The 19,601-nt window shown below is 55.6% G+C and overlaps 1 protein-coding gene across 39 annotated transcripts in view; it reads right to left on the bottom strand.

Annotated features, from left to right (window-relative positions):
* Positions 1 to 19,601, bottom strand: part of PCBP3 (poly(rC) binding protein 3) — a 280,894-nt gene that overhangs the window by 34,236 nt on the left and 227,057 nt on the right. For 38 of the 39 annotated variants that reach the window (XR_004183404.1, XR_004183403.1, XM_021935142.2 and 35 more), the window contains 4 exons: positions 10,762 to 10,916; positions 8,538 to 8,561; positions 7,535 to 7,567; positions 7,068 to 7,184 (listed from right to left, as the gene is read on the bottom strand). Coding sequence is in view for 37 of the 39 variants with exons in the window: in XM_021935142.2 (XP_021790834.1) it covers positions 7,068 to 7,184; positions 7,535 to 7,567; positions 8,538 to 8,561; positions 10,762 to 10,916 (329 nt within the window). In the remaining 2 variants the exon portion in view is untranslated. Of the gene's footprint in view, positions 1 to 7,067; positions 7,185 to 7,534; positions 7,568 to 8,537; positions 8,562 to 9,769; positions 9,775 to 10,761; positions 10,917 to 19,601 lie in introns of those variants that run through there. The other variant, XM_017956373.1, reaches the window with a different exon arrangement.

Raw genomic sequence — 19,601 nt, 5'->3', positions numbered from 1 at the left:
ATGGGGCCATGTCTCCATCCCCTCTTCTCCCAGGAAAACTCTTGAATGGACTCACTGCAACCCGGACTCGGGTGCCTGTTTCTCCAGTGGTTTCAATTCCCCAAGGATGATTGGGCCTCAGTGGCTGCCCTGGGGAACATTTGACTTTAACAAAATTGTTCATTGAGAGGCACTTTAAAAAAGAAAGATAATAAGATTTTTTCAGGCCCAATGGGCAGCGTTTTTTGATTGGTATGAAGAGGCCTCCAAATGAAGTTCTGATTTAAAAATAGCTTCACTAAACATTCTTTGGCTAAAGCTAGTCAGCAACCTGGCAGACATCAGCAACAAACCAGACCCCCAGGCTCATAAGCTCTCCCCTCCTTTTCCTCCCACTGCCCCTGCCCAGCACTCCCCCTGCCCTGTCCTTCCCTTCCAGTTCCTCCATCGACTCCACCTCTATCTTTTCCAGCCCTCCTAAAACCCCCAAATGCCAGCTGTCTGTAAAAACCCAACCCCCCAAAAGCCAGGTGAATAGGCAACTCCAGAAGCTAACCCTTGGATTGCAGCTGAATTCAGAGCTGTACTTATGGATTCCCTACACCCAGACCAGACCTGCAATGACCAACAGAAGAATTTAGAATTATTTTGGTTGCACATGACCCAGAGTTACCTGAACTCTGTCAACAAATAAACCCGAGGATCAAAAAAGGTCCCACAGCAAAGTCCTAAATGCCACTCCTAAAACATCCCCAGTAGGAACTGATTAGAACAATCACAAACACAGCTGTAAGATGAAACGACTGGAGATTTGGGGACAGACTGAAAGTCCCTTCTGACAACCCCGACTGTCTCTACCCTTCAAGGCTGGTGTGAGGGCAGCCCTGTCGCCCCATGAGGTCAGCGCTGGCGTGAGGGCAGCCCTGTCGCCCCATGAGGTCAGCGCTGGCGTGAGGGCAGCCCTGTCGCCCCATGAGGTCAGCACTGGCGTGAGGGCAGCCCTGTCGCCCCATGAGGTCAGCGCTGGCTTGAGGGCAGCCCTGTCGCCCCATGAGGTCAGCGCTGGCTTGAGGGCAGCCCTGTCTCCCCATGAGGTCAGCGGTGGCGTGAGGGCAGCCCTGTCGCCCCATGAGGTCAGCGCTGGCGTGAGGGCAGCCCTGTCGTCCCATGAGGTCAGTGCTGGCATAAGGGCAGCCCTGTCGCCCCATGAGGTCAGTGGAGTGAAGCCCCACGCGAAAACAGAAATGGGGATGGGAATAGCCCTTCTGCTGAATGACAGCCACTGGCAGAACACACTGAAAAAGCTCTGGAACAAAAATGAGCCAGGATTCCTGCAGGTCAGAGAGCTAGGCGCCCCTCACCAGCCCCAGCACCGGACAAGGACGCTCATTATAGCTGCTGCATTCAGAACGGACGTCAGAGAAAAGATGATCCCATCCCCATAAATAACAACTGAGACACAGAAAGATCTTGGGTCCAGGCAGTGAGGGAGCCCGACGAAGGAACGGGCGGCCGGCATCCCACCTGGCCTTCAGCCCTCAGAGTGACTAATGCTGGACGCAGGTGGTCTTCCTCATCCTCCTGGTGGCTATGGCGACTGTTCTAACATCCGACCTGCAGAAAGGTCTCATGTCATCCTCCTCCTCAGTTTAGATACACCACACCCTGGAAGGCGTTTCAAATAACCCGCCGTGTTTTCTCTCCCTATTTCCCAGCCCTGAACTCTAACCCTTGGGCCCTTGACTGGAAAACATTCATTCCTGCTCTGGGACTCCACCCCTGAAAATTTAGTAGGCAGAGACTTTGCTTGAAAATGGAATGGCATCTTAAATGCACATCAGAGACACTGTTTCCTGAGCTCCTGGAGAACTCAGCCCACTGGCAAGCTGTGTGGGCTCTGGGCAGACCCCCGCCTCATGAGGTGGGTGCAGACTCCAGACAAGGGTCTTGACGCTGCACCTGACACAATCCCACTAACACAGGCAAAATGACTGGGGCGGAGCCTCCAAAGGCTCCGAGAGGTTCCACCAAAACATGACCCGAAATTCGCCACAATCCCGTGACCCCCAAATCCAAAAGAAGGGCTCAAACTACTGATACCAAACAGACAGAGATACTGATCTGCTGAAGACCTCAGGGCCACCAACAAAATTATTCTCCCTTACTTCCTAGGTGTACTGAACCGAAACACAACTTCGCTGTCCATTCTTCCCAAAGCCACTTGCTTCGTGGTGGCAGGTGTTCATGCTGTCCCTCCAGGGCTGCCGCTAGACCAGGAGAGTGAGCATGTTTTGCCCTCACTGGGAAGGACAATGATTAACCTGGACAGTCACGCCCTGGGGGTCACTGAAGCCCTCTCCTGCTTTTTCCAGGTGCTCATTAAGACCTAGAAGACCTAAATCTCCCTAGCAATTCAGTTCAGTCCTGGTGACGCCCTCCTTTGTTCAGAGACAAGGAAGCCTGTGGAGGGACCCCACCCACCTGCAGCCTTAGCAGACTCCTGCTGAGAACCCCAGCCTAATGTCCTACTTCACAAGTGAAGCTGGAGGTGATCAGGCAGGGCCTGTGCTGCAGAACCGGACCAAGTTCATCCACTGAAACCCTGATCCTCTGTGTGACTGTGTTTAGAGATGGGGCTTTACAGAGGTAACTAAGGTAAAATGGGGTGCCTACAGTAGAACCTAATGTAATCTGACTCGTGTCCTTGTAAGAAGAAGGGACGAGGATACTGACACACACAGAGGGGTGACCCTGTGAGGACCCAGGAAGAAGGTGGCGTCTCCAAGTCAAAGAAAGAGGCCTCAGAGGAACCGGCCCTGATGGCACCTTGATCTGAGACTTCCAGCCTCCTGGACTGTGAGAGAACCAGCGTCTGCTGTGTAAGCCGCCCAGCTGTGGCATTTTGCAATGGCAGCCCAAGCAGGCTGGGACAGTGTGCTGCTGCTAACCTGGCTCTCCTTCGGCACAGTCCCCTGTGATGGGGAAAGTCTGCCAGATGCAGAACTCATCACACTCACCGGCGCTTGTCAACTAGCCAAGGGCCCGTGGCGGTGGATGCTCTGGAAACAGAGGGGCTTTTAGCTCTGCTGGAAGCCCACCCAACATGGGCCGCGTGCTGAGTTCTCAGGCACACTTCTTCTTAGAGAGGTGGTGACTGCAGACGTGAGGCCAGTGCAGATGGAGATGTGGACGTTGGGGAAGGTGCTCTGGGGGGTCATTGGCCAACCAGTGCTTTAGCCATGGCTGACTCCAGCTAAGCCTTGAAGGCTGGATCTCTGGAGGCAAGCAGAGGCCATTGTAAGATTTCAACACTTCGCCCCTGATTTTGAAAAGGAGGAATGGACAAATTCTGAAAATTCTGGTTGTACCCTTTACTCAATCTTTTCTGGTGCCCTCAAGACAGCTGGCTTTGGTACCAGATGATTTCAAAAGGGTATTAGCTAAGTCAATCCATGACACTACTCATCATGCCGTAGACAAATTGATGAATATCTCCAATCAGCACTGGTGGGAAGCTTTACAAAGACTGCTGAGGTTCTTTGAAGGCCAGGTATCTGTCAACAGCACAATCCGACATGGTGTGAGGGTGAGACGACGCCCCAGAGTGACGCCTCAAGGGCCCTCTGAACACCTTCAGGTAGATTTTAACCAGCGTCCACCTGGGACTGGAAATGCTTTCATTGTTGTGTGTCTGTTTTCAGGATGGGTTGAAGCATTTCCTTGTTTAAAAGCTATAGTCCTTAAAGTTGCTAAAAAAAATTCCTTGATTTTGTATTTCCAAGCTGAAGCATACCAACTTTTACATGAAGTGATTGAGAAATACATTTTACACAAACCATTATAACAGAACTCTGTGAGTGGTTACCCTTTACTCAAGAACAACACTGTCCTGACCATCCACAGTCTTCTGGAAAAACCGAAGGACCCAAAGATGAAAACTCCGAATCCTTCGAGCTTTCTTGGCCATACAGTCTGCTCGCTTGGAGACACCTCAGCTCTCCCTCCACGGACTGATGACTGGAGGGCTCGTACCTTTAGGGATTCCTGATACTCGATTCTGTCCTGCTGCAGGCAGAGATGGCAAATGACTGCAGAGGACTCAGCACAGCCCTACGTAACCTACGTAATCGCGTAGGTTACGGCTGCTTCCCACGACATCTTCCCAAACATCCTCCTTAGGTTCTTCAACCAGGAGATTTTGTCTATTGGAAGGGACATCAGAGAAAATCTGTTTCTCTAACCTCATTGGAAGGGGCCTTACCAGGTACCGCTAACAAACCCAGCAGTGAAACTCCAAGGAATCAGTCCTTGGGTTCACATTTCACAGCCAAAGTGGCGATTCAGAATTCCACACAACCAGAAAATGACTCCCATACAGCACCTCAAACTGAGGTTCTCTGAGATCCTCTAGAGGCAGCCATTCTTCAGAAACAGATGGCTGATCTGAGACCTTCCTGCAAGCTGAAGACCTTGGACAAAGGCCAGTTTCTGCTCAGGTGTCCTGACAAGACCTCTGTCTGATTTGTTTCCTTTTTCATCTGCTTACATTTAATCACTCTCCGTCTCATTCTCCACGGGCCCCTGGTTGTCATCCACCTCTGGTGACGGTCCCTTTTCTATTTTCTTTTCACTTTATGATAATTGTTAGCTTAACACATATTCATTCTAATGCCATTCTTGATTATCCCAAACAGTAACCACTGCCCTCACTCTCACTGACTACTGGAAACACCGCCCACCACCAGGCCCCAGGGAGGAAAATCTCGAGACATGCCAATTTCATCAAATGGGACCCTGGGGGATGACAGCTGATGCTTTCCGCTTGCATCTACATGGACAACTGACTCTAAACAAATCACCTGTGACTTTGCTAGCATCCGTTTCTCCTAGAAAAGCAACCAATTATTAAAGTTTACTGAGCAGTCCCCAGGTCATTTGAAACTTAAATTCAGCGACCTGCATAGGGCAACCAGCCGTTAAACACTGGCCATGAGGGAGAAACAAAAACAGGTCCCAACTGAAGCTGGAGGGCACAGGCCTCGGTTCTAACCCCTTGGCCTGAGCCACAGCCCTTCCCCGGTTTCCATATGCCTCCACCGGACACTGCTTCCTTGGGGCCAGTCACCAGGCCCTGCTGGCCTCAGATGAATAACTCAGACACCTTAGGAAAGGTATCCTGAGACTTCTTTGTACATAGAGACCCTAATTCTATAATCTCCACAGCTGGAAATTCTGACTCAAACTTAAGTTCCAAAACCAGGCCACCTGTGATTATGTGTGTGCCCTGTGGGAGGGATGACTGAGTGTCTCCCACAGTGGGAATCACACAGGCAGAAACTGCGGTCAGAAACGCATCGCCAACTCCGGCACAAGTTATTCGGGACACCGCCTGCCTTGGGTGGAAGACGTGTTGGCATAAGCAGCGGTGGGTAATTGCTTTTCTGCAGGTTTCTTGCTGGCCAGCCATGCTGGCGTCTGTGCCACTGCACATGCCACCTGTAGAGCGAAGGTCCCAGGAGCGGGCTGCCCAGCACCCTAAGGAGCGGCCACGAGGCTCTCCAAGGCTGGTCCTCATGGCTATGGGATGTGTCCTCTTGCCTTGGGTTGGGTAACAGCGCTCTTGGTCTCACCACTGTCCAGGGACTCGGTTGTTCTTGTTTCTGTCTTGGTGTCACGATGCTGGTCTGCTGCATTCCATCAGTCTCCCATCAGGCAATGGCCAGGATGACTCAGCAACAGAAAGATCCCGAGGACCCCGCAGCACAGCTGACCAAAAAGGCAACTGAACCATCCCCAAGCAGCGTGACCTGGCTCTCTAGCCTTTCCTGAACTGGCTATCCTCTTGCAAATGAAAGAGTAGCTAAAAGGGGAAACTAAGAAACAACCTCCAGACAGTGGCCAGGCCACCTATGATAGGGAAACACTGGCCCCAGTGTCTGCAGCGTCCAGCCCTGGAGGCCAGGCCACAGCCTCTGCTGCACTCGGCCCTGAGCAGTCAGCTTCCCTCATGTGCGTCCCCAGTTCCAACTCAGGACCCACTGGAAAAGGCCTCGCACGCTCCCCCAACCAGTCACATGGGATGCCCCACTGCTAGCCCCACTGCCTCCCCCAGGGCACATCCCTCCTCTCCTCTCCCACACCAAAGTTCCCCCTCCTGCCTGACTTTGAGTCTCTGCCAAGCACAGAAGATGGCACCGACCACCACCATGGCCAGCTTTGAATACTAAAGAGCCTCTGCCCATTCTCCCTTGGAGGGCTCTTCGCTTATTCCCACAAAGTGCACCTCATTACTTAATGGTCACCCCTCAAAGACACTAAATGCATCTCTAACTTCCAGCAATTTCAAGAAAATTAGAAACACATAGAAGACATTATAATTTCACTCAATGACAGAATACACAGAAGTGCTGCTCTTTCTTTCTCTCTCCCCCTCGCTCTCTGTCTCTCTCTCTGTCTCTGTCTGTCTCTCTGTCTCTCTTGTCTCTGTTTCTCTCTCTCTCTCTCTGTGTCTCCCTCTGCCTCTCTCCCTCTGTTTCTCTCTCTCTGTCTCTGTCTCTCTCTGTCTCATAACCACCAACATGGATGGTCTCTACCTTTACCATCCATATCTAAGCCAGGCTACATCAGCTCTCATGGGGGGCCCAGAGGCATGGTGCTGTGTGGCTGAGGACCAGGGCTGTGCCAGCCAGGGCTTCGTCACGAGCCATGTGGCAGAGCTGGCTGGAGGCTGGAGGTGCTGGTGGGGCCTGAGGGTCAGCCAGGCCGCATGCCCCGGGGGGAAGGGTGGGGTGTTCTGAGGCCATGCTAGGTGCCCCAGGGCAGGGTCTGGGGAAGCTGAGGGAGGTGGACTTAAGGCACATAGCCGGGAGTAGCTGACTTCAGAAGGACAGAGGGACACTGGCCCCTGACTGGGTGAACCAGAGCTGGGGAGAGGCCCTGGGAGGTAAAGGAGGTGAGTGTGGTTATGGGGCTGCCTGGGCGGGCTGGGGCATCCCCTAGTCCAGGTACAAGGGAGAAGGCCCAGGGAGCCAGCTGGGACCAGGCCCGCCCCCGCCAGGCTGGCCAAGGTTCCCCGGGATGCAGTTTACCTCCTCAAACTTGTATGCGATCATGGCAAAGGCCTTGAAGATGGCGTCTGTGGGGCCTGTGATGGTCACAATCCTCTCTGGGCAGTTTCCCTCTGAGATGTTGATCCTCGCACCACTCTAGGGTGAGAGCAGAGAAACCCTTGGGCCAGTGGGCCGGGGGCCAAAGTCCGTTGACAATTGACACAAACACATGCCTCTGTCCGCTGACTGGCAAACCACGAATGAACAGTAAAATGCTTCTCAACAATCTCCTTTACAAGGAAATTTTAATTAGCAGAAGGAATTCAACGGATTCCTTCTCCACAGGGAAGCACAGGAGGCCCGAGTAGGGGGAAAGAGGCCCTGCACTGCACTCCCCACAGGCCCCGGCCGAGAGCACAGGCAGGATGTCAGCAGGGGCAGAGCCTGGGGACCCTCCCTGCTCACCCGGGAATGGCTGCAGACAGGTCAGGACCCACCACACTCACCTCCTCACGCATCTTCTTCACAGTTTCTCCTTTCTGGAATAAAGATTTAGACAATAAGGAAAAGGTGTCCCTTTGGCACTGAGGACAATGCGGCCAGGGTGGGTGGGGAGCGGCCTGGCCCATGTGCCCACACCGCAGATCCTCCCACTTGCGCTGGAGGAGCAAACCAACCTCTCCACTAAGGCCAGGCTTCATGCCCACCACGCCCTGGCGGACATTTCGGATGGGAAACTGAGGCCCAGGAAGGCAAGTGCACCCACCTACGGGCACACAGCTGGCAAGGGTGGTGCAGGTCTGACCTGACTCCCCACGGCAGCTCACTCGTGGCACGTGGCAGTGTGTGTGCCCTCAGGCGCCCCCCACGGCCGGCTGCGCTCTGGCTCGCCCTCCCGGAGGTGGTGACTCTCGGAGACGCACCCTCTCAAGCGCTTGGGAGGAAGCCGGGACAATGACCTACTCGAGGCGCCCCATGGTGAGACTGAGGGGAAGGACACAGGACCCCCGGAGGTGGTGAAAATGTGACAAAGACGGGGAGGTGGCCCTCACTGCTCAGCCTCCCGGGGCAGCAGACTTCCAAACTGGGCCTTATTTCCCCTGGGCCAGCCCTGATTTGGAAAGGAAGTGTTTGGGGGCTGCTGCCTCCACCGGCACTCCTGGAGACCACCCAGACTACACAGCCGTCTGAAGAACGCATGAGAAATCATTCTTTGTGGGGTCTTCAACTGGGAAAGAAGGGCTGGCCACTAAGGCCACGGGCAGGGGGCAGCGAGGCGACCAGCTGGGGAGAACCCTTTCCCCTCAGTCTGCACAGAGCCAGGGACCAGCTTCAATGTCATGCAGCATAAAGGTGACACCTCTGGGGTCCTGACTTCATGGAACACAGACCACCCACCTACTGGGAAAGGCGCACCTGCTGGGTGCCACCTAGCACCCAAGGAGGCTGCCATCCTCACCATCCCCTTACAGAGGCCCCAAGACAGGCAGAGATTCAATCAATAATTACCTTCCCAATGATGCTTCCAACTTCCTGCAGGAAAAAAATCACAGAAAGATGATGTCATAGAGCAGGAGGAGGAAAACACCGGAGGCAGACATTGCCGAAACCTGCCTACCTTCCCTGTGTGAGTGAAGAAGGGAGAATTCAGAATCTGCCGGTGGTGGGGGCAGGGTGGGTGTGTGTACAAGCCAGGCTGCCTATACAGAGGCCCTGAGCCGGGGCTTCCTTGGCACCCACCTGACCAGGCCAGAGATGGGCTGACTCAAAGTGCCCCGGGGGAGGGCAGCTGCCTGCCCCTGATAAATAACTCAGGGGGCATCACCTATGCACTCAGGCTGCCAGGAAACCCTGGAAGAAATGTGTGAAAAATAAAGCCTCCTTCAATTGTGTGACTCAAATAAAACTTAGCACTGCTAGTGCTCCATGACTGCTATTTAAAAGGCAGCCTGTTAAAAGGAATGCTGGAAGATGCTGCCACAGTTCTGACGGTGAGCCCGAGGTGGTTTTGGGACACACTCCCCGCTGCGCTGAGTGGCCCAGTATCTCCCTGTCCAGCAGCGGGACGGAGCTGACAGGTGCTACTGTGGCCTGTCACCTGAAGCAGGGCCAGCAATGGTGACTCTGTGAGGCTGTGAGGACGGCGTGCAGAGGGGCCCATGGCGGCAGAGGGAGGCCGTGAGGATGGCGCACAGAGGGGCCCATGGAGGCAGAGGGAGGCCGTGAGGATGGTGTGCAGAGGGGTCCACGGAGGCAGAAGGAGGCCGTGAGGATGGTATGCAGAGGGGTCTGTGGAGGGAGAGGGAGGCTGTGAGGACGGTGTGCAGAGGGGTCCACGGAGGCAGAGGGAGGCCGTGAGGATGGTGTGCAGAGAGGTCCGTGGAGGGAGAGGGAGGCCGTGAGGACGGTGCGCAGAGGGGTCCGTGGAGGGAGAGGGAGGCTGTGAGGACGGTGCGCAGAGGGGTCCGTGGAGGGAGAGGGAGGCCGTGAGGATGGCGTGCAGAGGGGTCCATGGAGGGAGAGGGACACTGGACACAAGGAGGGGCCCCTGTCAACCAGGGCACCTCCCCCACAGAGTGCAGCTGGGTGGCATGGCCACTGCTGCTGGAGATGGGGCTGTGCACCTGGCCTCACAAAGCCTCATCTACTGTGGGGCCTTGGCTCCTGACACCCACAGTCGGAGAGGCAGGTCCGTCTGTCGCCACTGCAGGAATGAACGCTCTGGGTGTGGGCACCACCACCTTCCCTCAGGAGGAGGCTGTCTTCTGGAAACCTAGGATGTGCCAGTGCTGTGGGGCTAGAGCCCAGAGCCTCCGCCAGCCTCCTCCTGGAGGGAGGCCACACACAGATACTGGCAGCTGGATTCCTCGTGGTGCACACCTGAGGCAGGCAGAACTGGGGGACCCTGTGCTGTGGGGCTGGAACTGGGGTTCCATATAGGGAGTTGAACATGGAAGGAAGTGCTCTGCGGAGGTGCAGCCCGGGACCCACAGCAGCCCAGGAGCACCACGCGCCCTGGCTTCCAGAACATGCCACCACATACAGGAGCTACTGAGGGAGTGGCTGGTTCCAGGCCTGGGACAAGGAGGACAAGATGAGCAGAGAGCAGGATGGGGCTGTAGGAACAGGGACTCGTCAGGCCTTGGGGTTCTGGCCAAAGCAGGGCAGCGAGGGCATCGGAGCAAATCACGTGGTCACGGAAGGATGAGCCGGGGAAGAACATAGCAACCGGACTCCCAGAGGATAGAAACATGCTCTGAAAGTCTGAGGAGTTTCCTGCGAGTGGTCAACAGGCACACCCCAGGGCAGAGCTGCTGCTGTGTTCCTGCCAACGGCCAGGAGACCTAGACCAAGGCACAGGTACTCCGCACACACTGCAAAGTGTCAACCGCAGAGTCAAAGCCAACCATCTACTCCAGGTGGAAGGGACTCGAGACGGCACCAGGGGATGCCGTGCGGCCGCTAGGAAGGAAGCCAGTGGTAGGAATGCATCCGTGTGGGTGCCCTGACACGGATGGCTGTGTGTGGCTGTGCTGGAGAAGGTCCCTGTTGGTAGGAAACACGCAGGAGGTATCAGGTTGGCACTGGGTCTCAAAGGGGCTGTACCTATAACTGCTTTGTAAGTTTGAGATTGCTTAAAATAAGATTAAAAAATGATCCAAAGACCCAGGCAGTATCAGGTTCTGTCTGCTGCGGCCGCCTTTCCTACAGTGCCAATGGTGGCTCCTCTTACCTTTCCATGCATCAGCAGGCGGATGGTAAGGGTCACGTTCAGGCCACCTTCTGAGACCTTGGACTCCATCCTTCTGCCAAATTGTGGCTGGGGGTGGTGGCTTAAGGCGCTGAGGGTGCTGTGAGGAAGGACAGATGGGGCCCAGAAGGCGTCACCTGGAGAGAGAAGGCACAGCTGCTGCTAGAGAAGAGTCTCACGGCCCATGCACATCCAGGGGCCTCCTGGGTGGCAGAGGGAAGGGGTTGCCCACCCGCCACGTGCTGACCAGGCCTCACATGCTTGGCACAGGGTACGCAGGAGTTCAGGGGAGGGCCTTGGGAGAGGTCTCCAGGGAGGCCCCACGGCTACCTCCCTCCTGACACTGGGCAGGCCACTGCAGCTCCTGGCCAAGGTCTGCATCTGCCCAGGCTCATAGAAGCACCTCTCTCAGCAGCCAGAGACTGGCAGGAGCTACCCCTGTGAGGCCCTGGGGACTCACATCTCATAGGCCCAGCGCCCTGCAGCTCTGCCCCCTTGCTTCTGCTGTGGCCTCAACACACGGTTGCGGGGTGCCGGAGTCCCCTCGCCAGGGTGTGGGAGCCGGCCCTTCACATCCCGAGCCTGCCATCCTCATCCCCTCATGCTCTCATGTGACTTAGTCTCTGTCAACTAAGCTGCCAAACAGCTGGTGTCCCTGGCAGTTCTCGGCAAGTGCCTTCCACGCACACAGCGCTGTCTGCAGTCATCGTGTCACTGCTGTGCACTGTCGCTCAGTGAACTGATGGAGCCCACTGGGCAAAATTAAGGCCTCATTTTATGACTGACCAGCAAAGAATGACAGTAGTGAAGTGAGGAGCTCGTGCGACGGTCAGGGCGACTTTGTGCGGCACGGTGGGGACCCTGCTCCGAGGAACTGGGCTCTGCAGAGTCAGTTCCACACCGAGTCCTTCCCTGAAGGGCAACACCTCACCCAGTGGGGCTGCCTCGCAAAATCCACCAGGAACAGAACCCTGTGAAGCCGCACCCCCCACCATAATCGAGCTGCCTGGACTCTGCCCTTTGATTCAACTGGTTCACACAGAAGAAGAGGCTATGGGTTAAAAGATGGGACAAAGGGTTTTTTCCTCAATAAAATAGTTCTGTTAAAAATATGCTAAAAGAAAAACACAAAGACAACACAGAGGCAAAGCCCATTCCAACTGCCTGTGTGGTGTGTAAGGAGGATCTGCAAACAGCAGCCACAGGTGTCGGGGTGGAGCCACAGCCACGGATGCACCTCTGCACTGACAAAGTGACACGCTGTCTATACCCGCGCTGACGCTGTCTACACCCATGCTTACTGTGCTTAAAAACGCATGTATAGGTCATTTCATCAACACACTCAGACTATCACAAAATTACTGTAATTTTATTACAAATTGTTATCTGTAATATTATTTGTATTAATTTATAATTTTATTACATTATTATTTGTAATAAAATGACACTTTGAAGGACAAGGATTTTCACGTTGCATTTAACGAGGACTTCACGTAGCACAAAGGGTTCTGAAGATCATCCTTGCATACGAATGCTCTCGCTTCACTGTGTAGCACATCGGCCACATGTGGCTTTTTCAGTTTAAAACTAAACATCCACAAGCACATTTAAAGTGCCAAACAGTCTTGTGTGGGCAGCGGCGGCTGCCAGGGGAAAAGCAGAGAAGCCGTTTCTGGCACCACGGACAGCTCTGCTGGACAGCACAGCTCATGCCATTGCTTCGGTGACTCATTGTAAGTAGTGCGTTCGTGTAGAAAGGTCTCAGAAAGGAGAGAAGAGTATCAGTTCCAATGCATGGCGTGGCCCAATAAGCACCTCTGTGCGCACACGGGCACCCTGAGATAAGCCCGGCTGCAGCCTTTCACCTGTGGGTACCGACGGACCAGCACACATGGACTGGATCTCGGTGTGGCCGCTCTGGAGCTCTGTGCCTCCTTTTTAATTAAAAACTCTCCTCCCTATCAGAGGGACAGCAGGGCCCTGCAGCCATCTGTTATGTCAAGGTTTCCAGCCGAGGGAACGGAAAGTGGGTCAGCTCCTGCCAGGGGTGCTTGGGGCTCCAGGCTGTCAGCCTCTATCAGTCACACAGGCCAGCGAGCTGCAGCCAGCGCCTCTCTTCATTGCAAGGGCAGCGTGAGTGAGGGGCCGTCCTGTGCAGTGCAGGTCACCTGGGACTCAGTGCCCAGGACCCCAGAGGACCTACCCTGCTCCAGTTAGCAGCTCCCAGAGTTGCAGACCACTTGGAAGGCCAGGGTGAACGAGGTGTCAGCTGCTCTCTGGCTGTCCCTGGGCACCTGCCCGTCCATGCCATCTGCAAAGTGCCCTGGCCTTGCTGCCACCTCTGCGGCTGCTGCTGTCCTTCCCAGCTAACACTGGCCATCTGCCCAGAGTCCATGGGGCAGTTTGGTGGCTACCAGGAAATGAAGGGCTGAAGTGGAGCCTGCAGCAGCTCACGCTCTGACCACGGGCATCCAAAGCTCCATGCGACTGGCCGTTCCTCGGAATGGAGCCCGTTCTGAGGCTTGTCCACCCCTCCCCACACTGTGTTCCAGAAACAGGCAGAGCTCTGGTCCATCCAGGTCCCTCCCTCTGTCCCGTCCAGTGCTGGAGATTTAGCACATTTTAGCCCATGCAATGGGAGGGGAAGAAGAGACAGGCACAGTCATCCCGTGAGGGCCTGGGCCCCCAACCGCCTCATCCCCGTCCCCGTCTGCACCCAGGCGCCCTCACCTGCCTCCCTTCCTGTCTATACCCAGGGTCCCCACCTCCTCCCCCTGCCCCGCATCTGCACCCGGGGTCCCCACCTCCTCCCTACTGTCTGCACTTGCCCAGGGGGTCTGTGGACCACACTCCCAGATGTGTCTCAGGCCAGAACACACTCTGCACCCCAGATCCCAGGGGATGGGCCTAGAGCTGTGGCAATGGGGATTTCAGACACCCACATTTGACATATGTGACCAGCACGACTCCTGACCTACCCCATCGCATGCATTAACAAACCCAGCAGCCCCCACCCGCCATGCGAGGCACAATCTGAGCTTTTCTGCCCCCTCCTCCACCCTCACTGCCCCCAAGTCCTGCCCCACCCTCCAGCCCCTGCTGTCACAGGTGCCAGGGACGCCTCCAAAAAGCAACACAGAGCCCCCACCCTCCTCCCCCCTCAAGACAACTCTCCACGGTCCCATTCTCTCAGAGTTTAGTCTAAGGCCTCATCTACCACCCTCCAACTGCCACAGGCCCTGAGGGTAAAAGCCCCCGGCACTTCTCCTCCCCCAAGACTCCTGCCCTGCCCGGGCCTAGAACACCCTCCTTCCCGCGCTCAGTCCTCGCTCCATGGTGGTCCCTCCTCCTGGGGCTTCCCTGTTAGTAATGGCTCCCCTCCCCAGAACTCCTTCCCTTCTCCAGAGTTCCCTGCACCGACTTCCAGCTCACACAGTGGCCCTGACGCATAGCTACGGAAGCAGAGAGGGTCTCGGCACCCACAGTGGAGACGGTCACCAAGATGGGGAGATCCAGGTGGATGGAGTGAAGGTGCCCTGAGGACACACAGGCTGAAGGGGGCTGAGCGTGGGGCCTAGAGGTGGGGACAGTCCGTGCGTAGATCTGGGGTGCAGATCCCCTTACAGAGGACACAGGGCCAGCACTGGGAGCCCAATTTAGCCACAGCCTTGGGGTCAGTCCTGGCAGGGACAGCCTCAGCTGCAGAGACGCCTCATCCAAGGCCCTGTGGATCGGCTGGACCTGCCGCACAGACCATGCCCGCTTCCCCTCCTCCCAGGTGTGAACATGAACACAGTCTGGGCACATTAAGCTCCATGAGAGACAGGACCGTGCCTCATGCCCCATGAGAGATGGGACTGCACCCCTGACGTGCACTTGCAGCTCCCCTTTCTCAGGCCAGGGACTAATGCGCTGTTTCCTTGTTCTGCACAATGACTGGAGAGAATTAACCAACGCCAGGGGCAGAAACCTCCAGCCTTCTTGGTTCATGACCCTTGTAGATGAACTTCCCCTGTTTTCTGCACTGCTTAGACCAGAAGACGGGAAGCCGTGACTGCCGCACCCTCTGACAGGTTAAATGTACCCTTCCCCGAAAAAGGCACTGCCCGTCACCCGTCAAACGCTGTGACTGCGCCCACCTCGTGGGAAGGACGCCGCGGTCCTGCTAAAAGCCCCTCGGCCTCTGCCTGCCCGAGGGCACCCTTCCCCTGCCTGCTTCCGAGGGCGGACTCCATTCCTCTGGAGTTGGTGTTTCCGGGTGGGCCAGCCTCCAACCACCTTTGAATAAACCCCCCTTACATTAGATTCTGACCCTGTGTGATTTTAGGCCGGTGGGGCTCTGTGGAATGCAGGCTGTGTAGACGTCCTGCCTCAGGGGCTGCTTCTACTGGGTGACAGGCATGGCATAATTGACACAACCCAGGAGGCTGGCGCCTGAGGTCAAAGGGGCGCAGAGGCCCCGGGGCTGTGTGGGAGGAGGGGCCGGGCCAGGGGAGCAGGCGCTCAGTGAGAGCTTTGATGGCCCCGTGCGGCAGTGTAGACGGACTCACCATTTATCCTTGAGTGTGTAATGTGGCGCCGTGGCCTTTTAAAGGTATCACTGATTGTTAATAGGCTGCACAAACTTAAAGTCTACAGTGTGACAGTCTTGCCCGTGTATACACCTGGAGCTGCCCCAGAGCAGCTCACAGAAGTCTGCAGTCCTTGGTCCCCCGCGGTCCTTGCTCCCGCTGCACCCGCCACTGCCCCCCGACAATCACCCACTTGTGGTCACTACAGACTCCGGGACTTTCAGAAGTCGATACAAATGGAATCACGTCGTAAGTATTCTTTTGTGTCTGGCTTCTCTTACTTGGTATTTACTGAAGATGTATCCATGCTGCTGAGCGTATCAGCAGTTCCTTTCTGTTTAGAATTCCACTGTGGGAAAATACCACCACTGGCTTCCATTCACCCAGTGAAGGACATTCGAGCTGTTTCCAAGGGGAGCTACCCAAATAAAGCTGCTCTGGACATCTGTGCACAGTTCTTCTCAAGGAAGCACATTCATTTCCTGCAGGTACCACCTAGGAGTAGAACGGCGGGATCCTGCCGTAGCTGCACGCGGAACGTCCTAAGAAACTGTTCAAGGCCACGGCACAGCGGTTCCACTATCTACATTCCCCTCAGCAGTGCAGAGTTCCAGGTTCTATTATCTATATTCCCTCAGCAGTGCAGAGTTCCAGGTTCCATTATCTATATTCCCTCAGCCCCGCACAGAGTTCCAGGTTCCATTATCTATATTCCCTCAGCCCCGCACAGAGTTCCAGGTTCTATTATCTATATTCCCTCAGCAGTGCACACAGAGTTCCATGTTCTATTATCTATATTCCCTCAGCAGCGCACACAGAGTTCCATGTTCTATTATCTATATTCCCTCAGCAGTGCACAGAGTTCCAGGTTCTATTATCTATATTCCCTCAGCAGCACACAGAGCTCCAGCTCCTCCACGCCCCTGCCAACACCTGGTCCGGTCAGCCTTTTCAGTGCTGGCCAGCGGGCGTGCAGTGCTGTCTAGCTGCAGGGTGCTGCCAGGCAGGACCCCTCCACGTGCTCGCATGCTGGCCTCATGGCCTGTCTGCTCCATTCTCTCCCATGGCAGAGGAGCCAGTGGAAACTGTCCCTGCGACAGCTGCGAGGCCACATCTCCCACCCCTGGCAGTGACAGACACAGTCCAGGCCCCTAGGTGGGCCAAGTTCTCAGGTCAGGGACACAGCACTCTTTACTTACGGCTACTGGAGGAACGGGGTGGCTGACTAGAGCCACTCTCAGCTCCAAGACAGAGCAGAAACAGGCCTCCGTCTCGGAGCTACGCTGACTTCTAAAAGCTCCCTTTGGTTTTCAAAAGTATCTTTTCTTTAATGTCATGTTGGAGAGAATCTGGGGGGGTCAGAAACGGCAGGTGAAATCTCCAGGTACTTGAATGCTCTTCCCTGGACACCAGTGCCACAGGCGGATGGACTCGCCCCTGAGGGCTGAGCAGCACTCACGGCAACAACATCTGTAACCACCTCAACGTGCTGCTGCAAGAGCCGTGGGAGGAGACTCAGGAACTGTTCAAACGTCCCCAGGCTACAGAGAGACGCAACCAGGCCCGAAGCTCCCCTGCCTCTAACTCCAGAGCATCCTTTCCCAAGGGTGGGCTGCGGAAGAAGGGAGAAGGAGGCTGGCCATGGCCCTGGCCACGAGGAGGGGAGGAAGGGGTGCCAGGCGACCACACTGCCTGGACCGTTGCTGTCTCCCCAAGGTGGAGACCAGGTTTCCTGCTCTGAGCTGTGCCTGCCAGAAAGCACAGGTGCTGTCCCTGCATTCAGAGGTGGGCTGGGTCTTCACAATGGAGGCATCAGGGAACAGTAAAGATGGTCCTGACAGCTTCTAAACAGGCCCCAGGCTTGATGTGACTTAATGATTTCTACAGTCAGAGGAAGCGCACATCAGAGGCTGCTGGCCCGCACGCACGCAGCTCATGGCAGCTTGGGGCGCTTACATTTAACAGGCACAGCTCCTCTCTCCACTCCACCGTCTCTGAAGCCCCTGTGAGCGCTCCTGCCTGAACCCCCACTCCCACACACATCACTCTGTCTCCAAAGATGAAACAGACCCAGGATTAGGGCATCAACGCAGCTCCAGTCGTGCAACAGTGCACGGGCCAGAATGCAAGATTTCTTTCTTTACTTACTTGCTTATGGCAAAGTGGTATTGAGCCCATAAAGGTATATTTAGGAAGCTAACATACAAAGGCTATTTAACATGCAACCCTTATAATCGTTCCATGTATAGATACTGTCCACATGTGTAACATGTGTTTATTCACTTTAGCTTCACTCAAAACCCACAATGGATTTAAGAATTCAGCTCCAATGGTGGGTCTAAAAGCACTGAAGCTGCACACAGGAGGCTGGCGGGAGGAGAGCTGCCTGTGGTATCACACGCCGTGTCACTGTGGAGCAGGGCCCTGCCCCGGAGCAGGTGTCTGCCATGGGGAAGGTGCTGTGTGCGGTGGTATGTGGGCGACCCCGGCTGGGAGGCACCGGGTGGGGGAGGGGCCAGCCCACCCTGCTGTGGTGTGGGAGGTGGGACTACAGGAGCAGGGTGGGCTGCTCCAGCCCTGGTTCCTGCCTGCAGGCACCCATAAATGCAAGGAGCAGACTGCATTTGCACCCTGGAGGTAACACCAGTTATTAATTAATAACTTATTTTCACAAACATTTCCTAGGCAGTCACTAAGCTTTGGGCTCTGTGCTGTCCTTGAAGAAAAACAGGAAAAACAAGGTGCCTTCCCAAGAAAGAAACTGTCATTATCAAAGTAACAGAAACAGGTGACACAGAAGAGCTGCAGGAGCAGGAGGAGGGCCCAGGCTCAGAGCAGGGCTCAGCTACGGGAGACCCCTCTGCCCTGTGCAGCCTCCCTGGGATTCGTACACGGCCAGGACAGGTACCCAGCAGAGTGTGCGGACCCCAGTGCTCCTGAGGAGAGACCCTGAGAACTGCTGGCCCCCTCCGGAAATGCCCATGGGTCAGCAGCGATGCAGGGCCATCCCCGGAGGACAGAGCTGCAGGCACAGCTGCAAGGGCAGGTCGGGGAAAGGCGGCCCAACCTTCCAGAGTCTGGCTTGTCTCTCTTCGCTGTGGGTTGGTACTAGACGTCTATTGATAAGAGCAGCAGTGACAACAGTGAGGTCGTCACGAAGCCAGGGCTCTCTGGGAAGCCTGGGGAGTGTGTAGCAGTTGCAGCCTCTATACAGGGCAACCTGGCAGAATGTACCAATAGCCTAAAATACTTGCCATCTTTAAACTAGAAAATTATGTTTGCAGAAATCTCTCCTCCCACAAAAAAGGGCACAGACATTCAAAAAGTAGGTGCCCGGAATGGCGACGCTGTTTGCCTGGGTGCCCACTGGAAACCAGCACCAACGTGTGCACAGCTGGGTAACGAGGCCACTAGTGACAGTGTCCCCCGCACCAAGGAGCTCCTGTCTGCTTCTGGCTGGGCCTGTCCTCAGCAGCTGGTGTCTGCTGATGCCTTTACTTGTCCCTCTAACTGAATGAGGTGCGGCGCCACCATCACCCTGTCTTACAGATGGAAGGACTGACGCTAGAGAGGCTGGAGGGCCTGCACTGGAGACACAGCTGAGCAAGGCACAGCTGCAGCCCCAGCAGCTCCGGCATCTGTGCTCTCAGATGCTACATGCACAAAAGGAGCGGCAAGGCTGCTGCTTCTGGGAAACGGAGCACACAAGGGCTTTCCAATCCTTCCTGCCAAATACAACAGAAGAGCCTGGATATTCTATCCACAACAAACACAACAAAGACTGAAATGCGTAGGGAAGGTAGACTAGCCAGGGACCCGGGCAGCCAGGGAACAGCATGGTGGTGAACCCCCTGGGCTTTCTCTATGTCTCTCAGACTTGGAAGTGGAAAAGCTGGCAAGCCGGAAATGCCAACAGGCACAGACAAGAAAAGGGCCCCAACAAAAGTCTGCTCTCTCCAGCCGAAGGGTCAGTGAAGGGACAGCGCAGTGAGGCTGGAAATGTGGGGCAGCAGCTCCTTTATTCCACCAGGCACCACGGAGGACACAATGCCCCTCCCCACCCAGGCAGCAAAGGCCGCATACGGAGCCTAGACCTCCACCCTCACCAGGCTGTCAAGAGGCTCCCGAATCCCATGCTGGGGTGGCTTCAGAGCAGGCTGAGCAGGGACAGGGGCTCTCATCCCCGCAGGTGGTGAGTCCTTGCCCCCTGGTGTCAGTGGAGGCGATGCGGGGGCAGTGATGAGGGAGCCC

The sequence above is a fragment of the Papio anubis genome, chromosome 4, assembly GCF_008728515.1.
Source record: "Papio anubis isolate 15944 chromosome 4, Panubis1.0, whole genome shotgun sequence".
Taxonomy (NCBI): domain Eukaryota; kingdom Metazoa; phylum Chordata; class Mammalia; order Primates; family Cercopithecidae; genus Papio; species Papio anubis.
The sequence above is the reverse complement of the archived record's forward strand: the minus strand, read 5'-3'. Positions and strand labels throughout refer to the sequence as shown.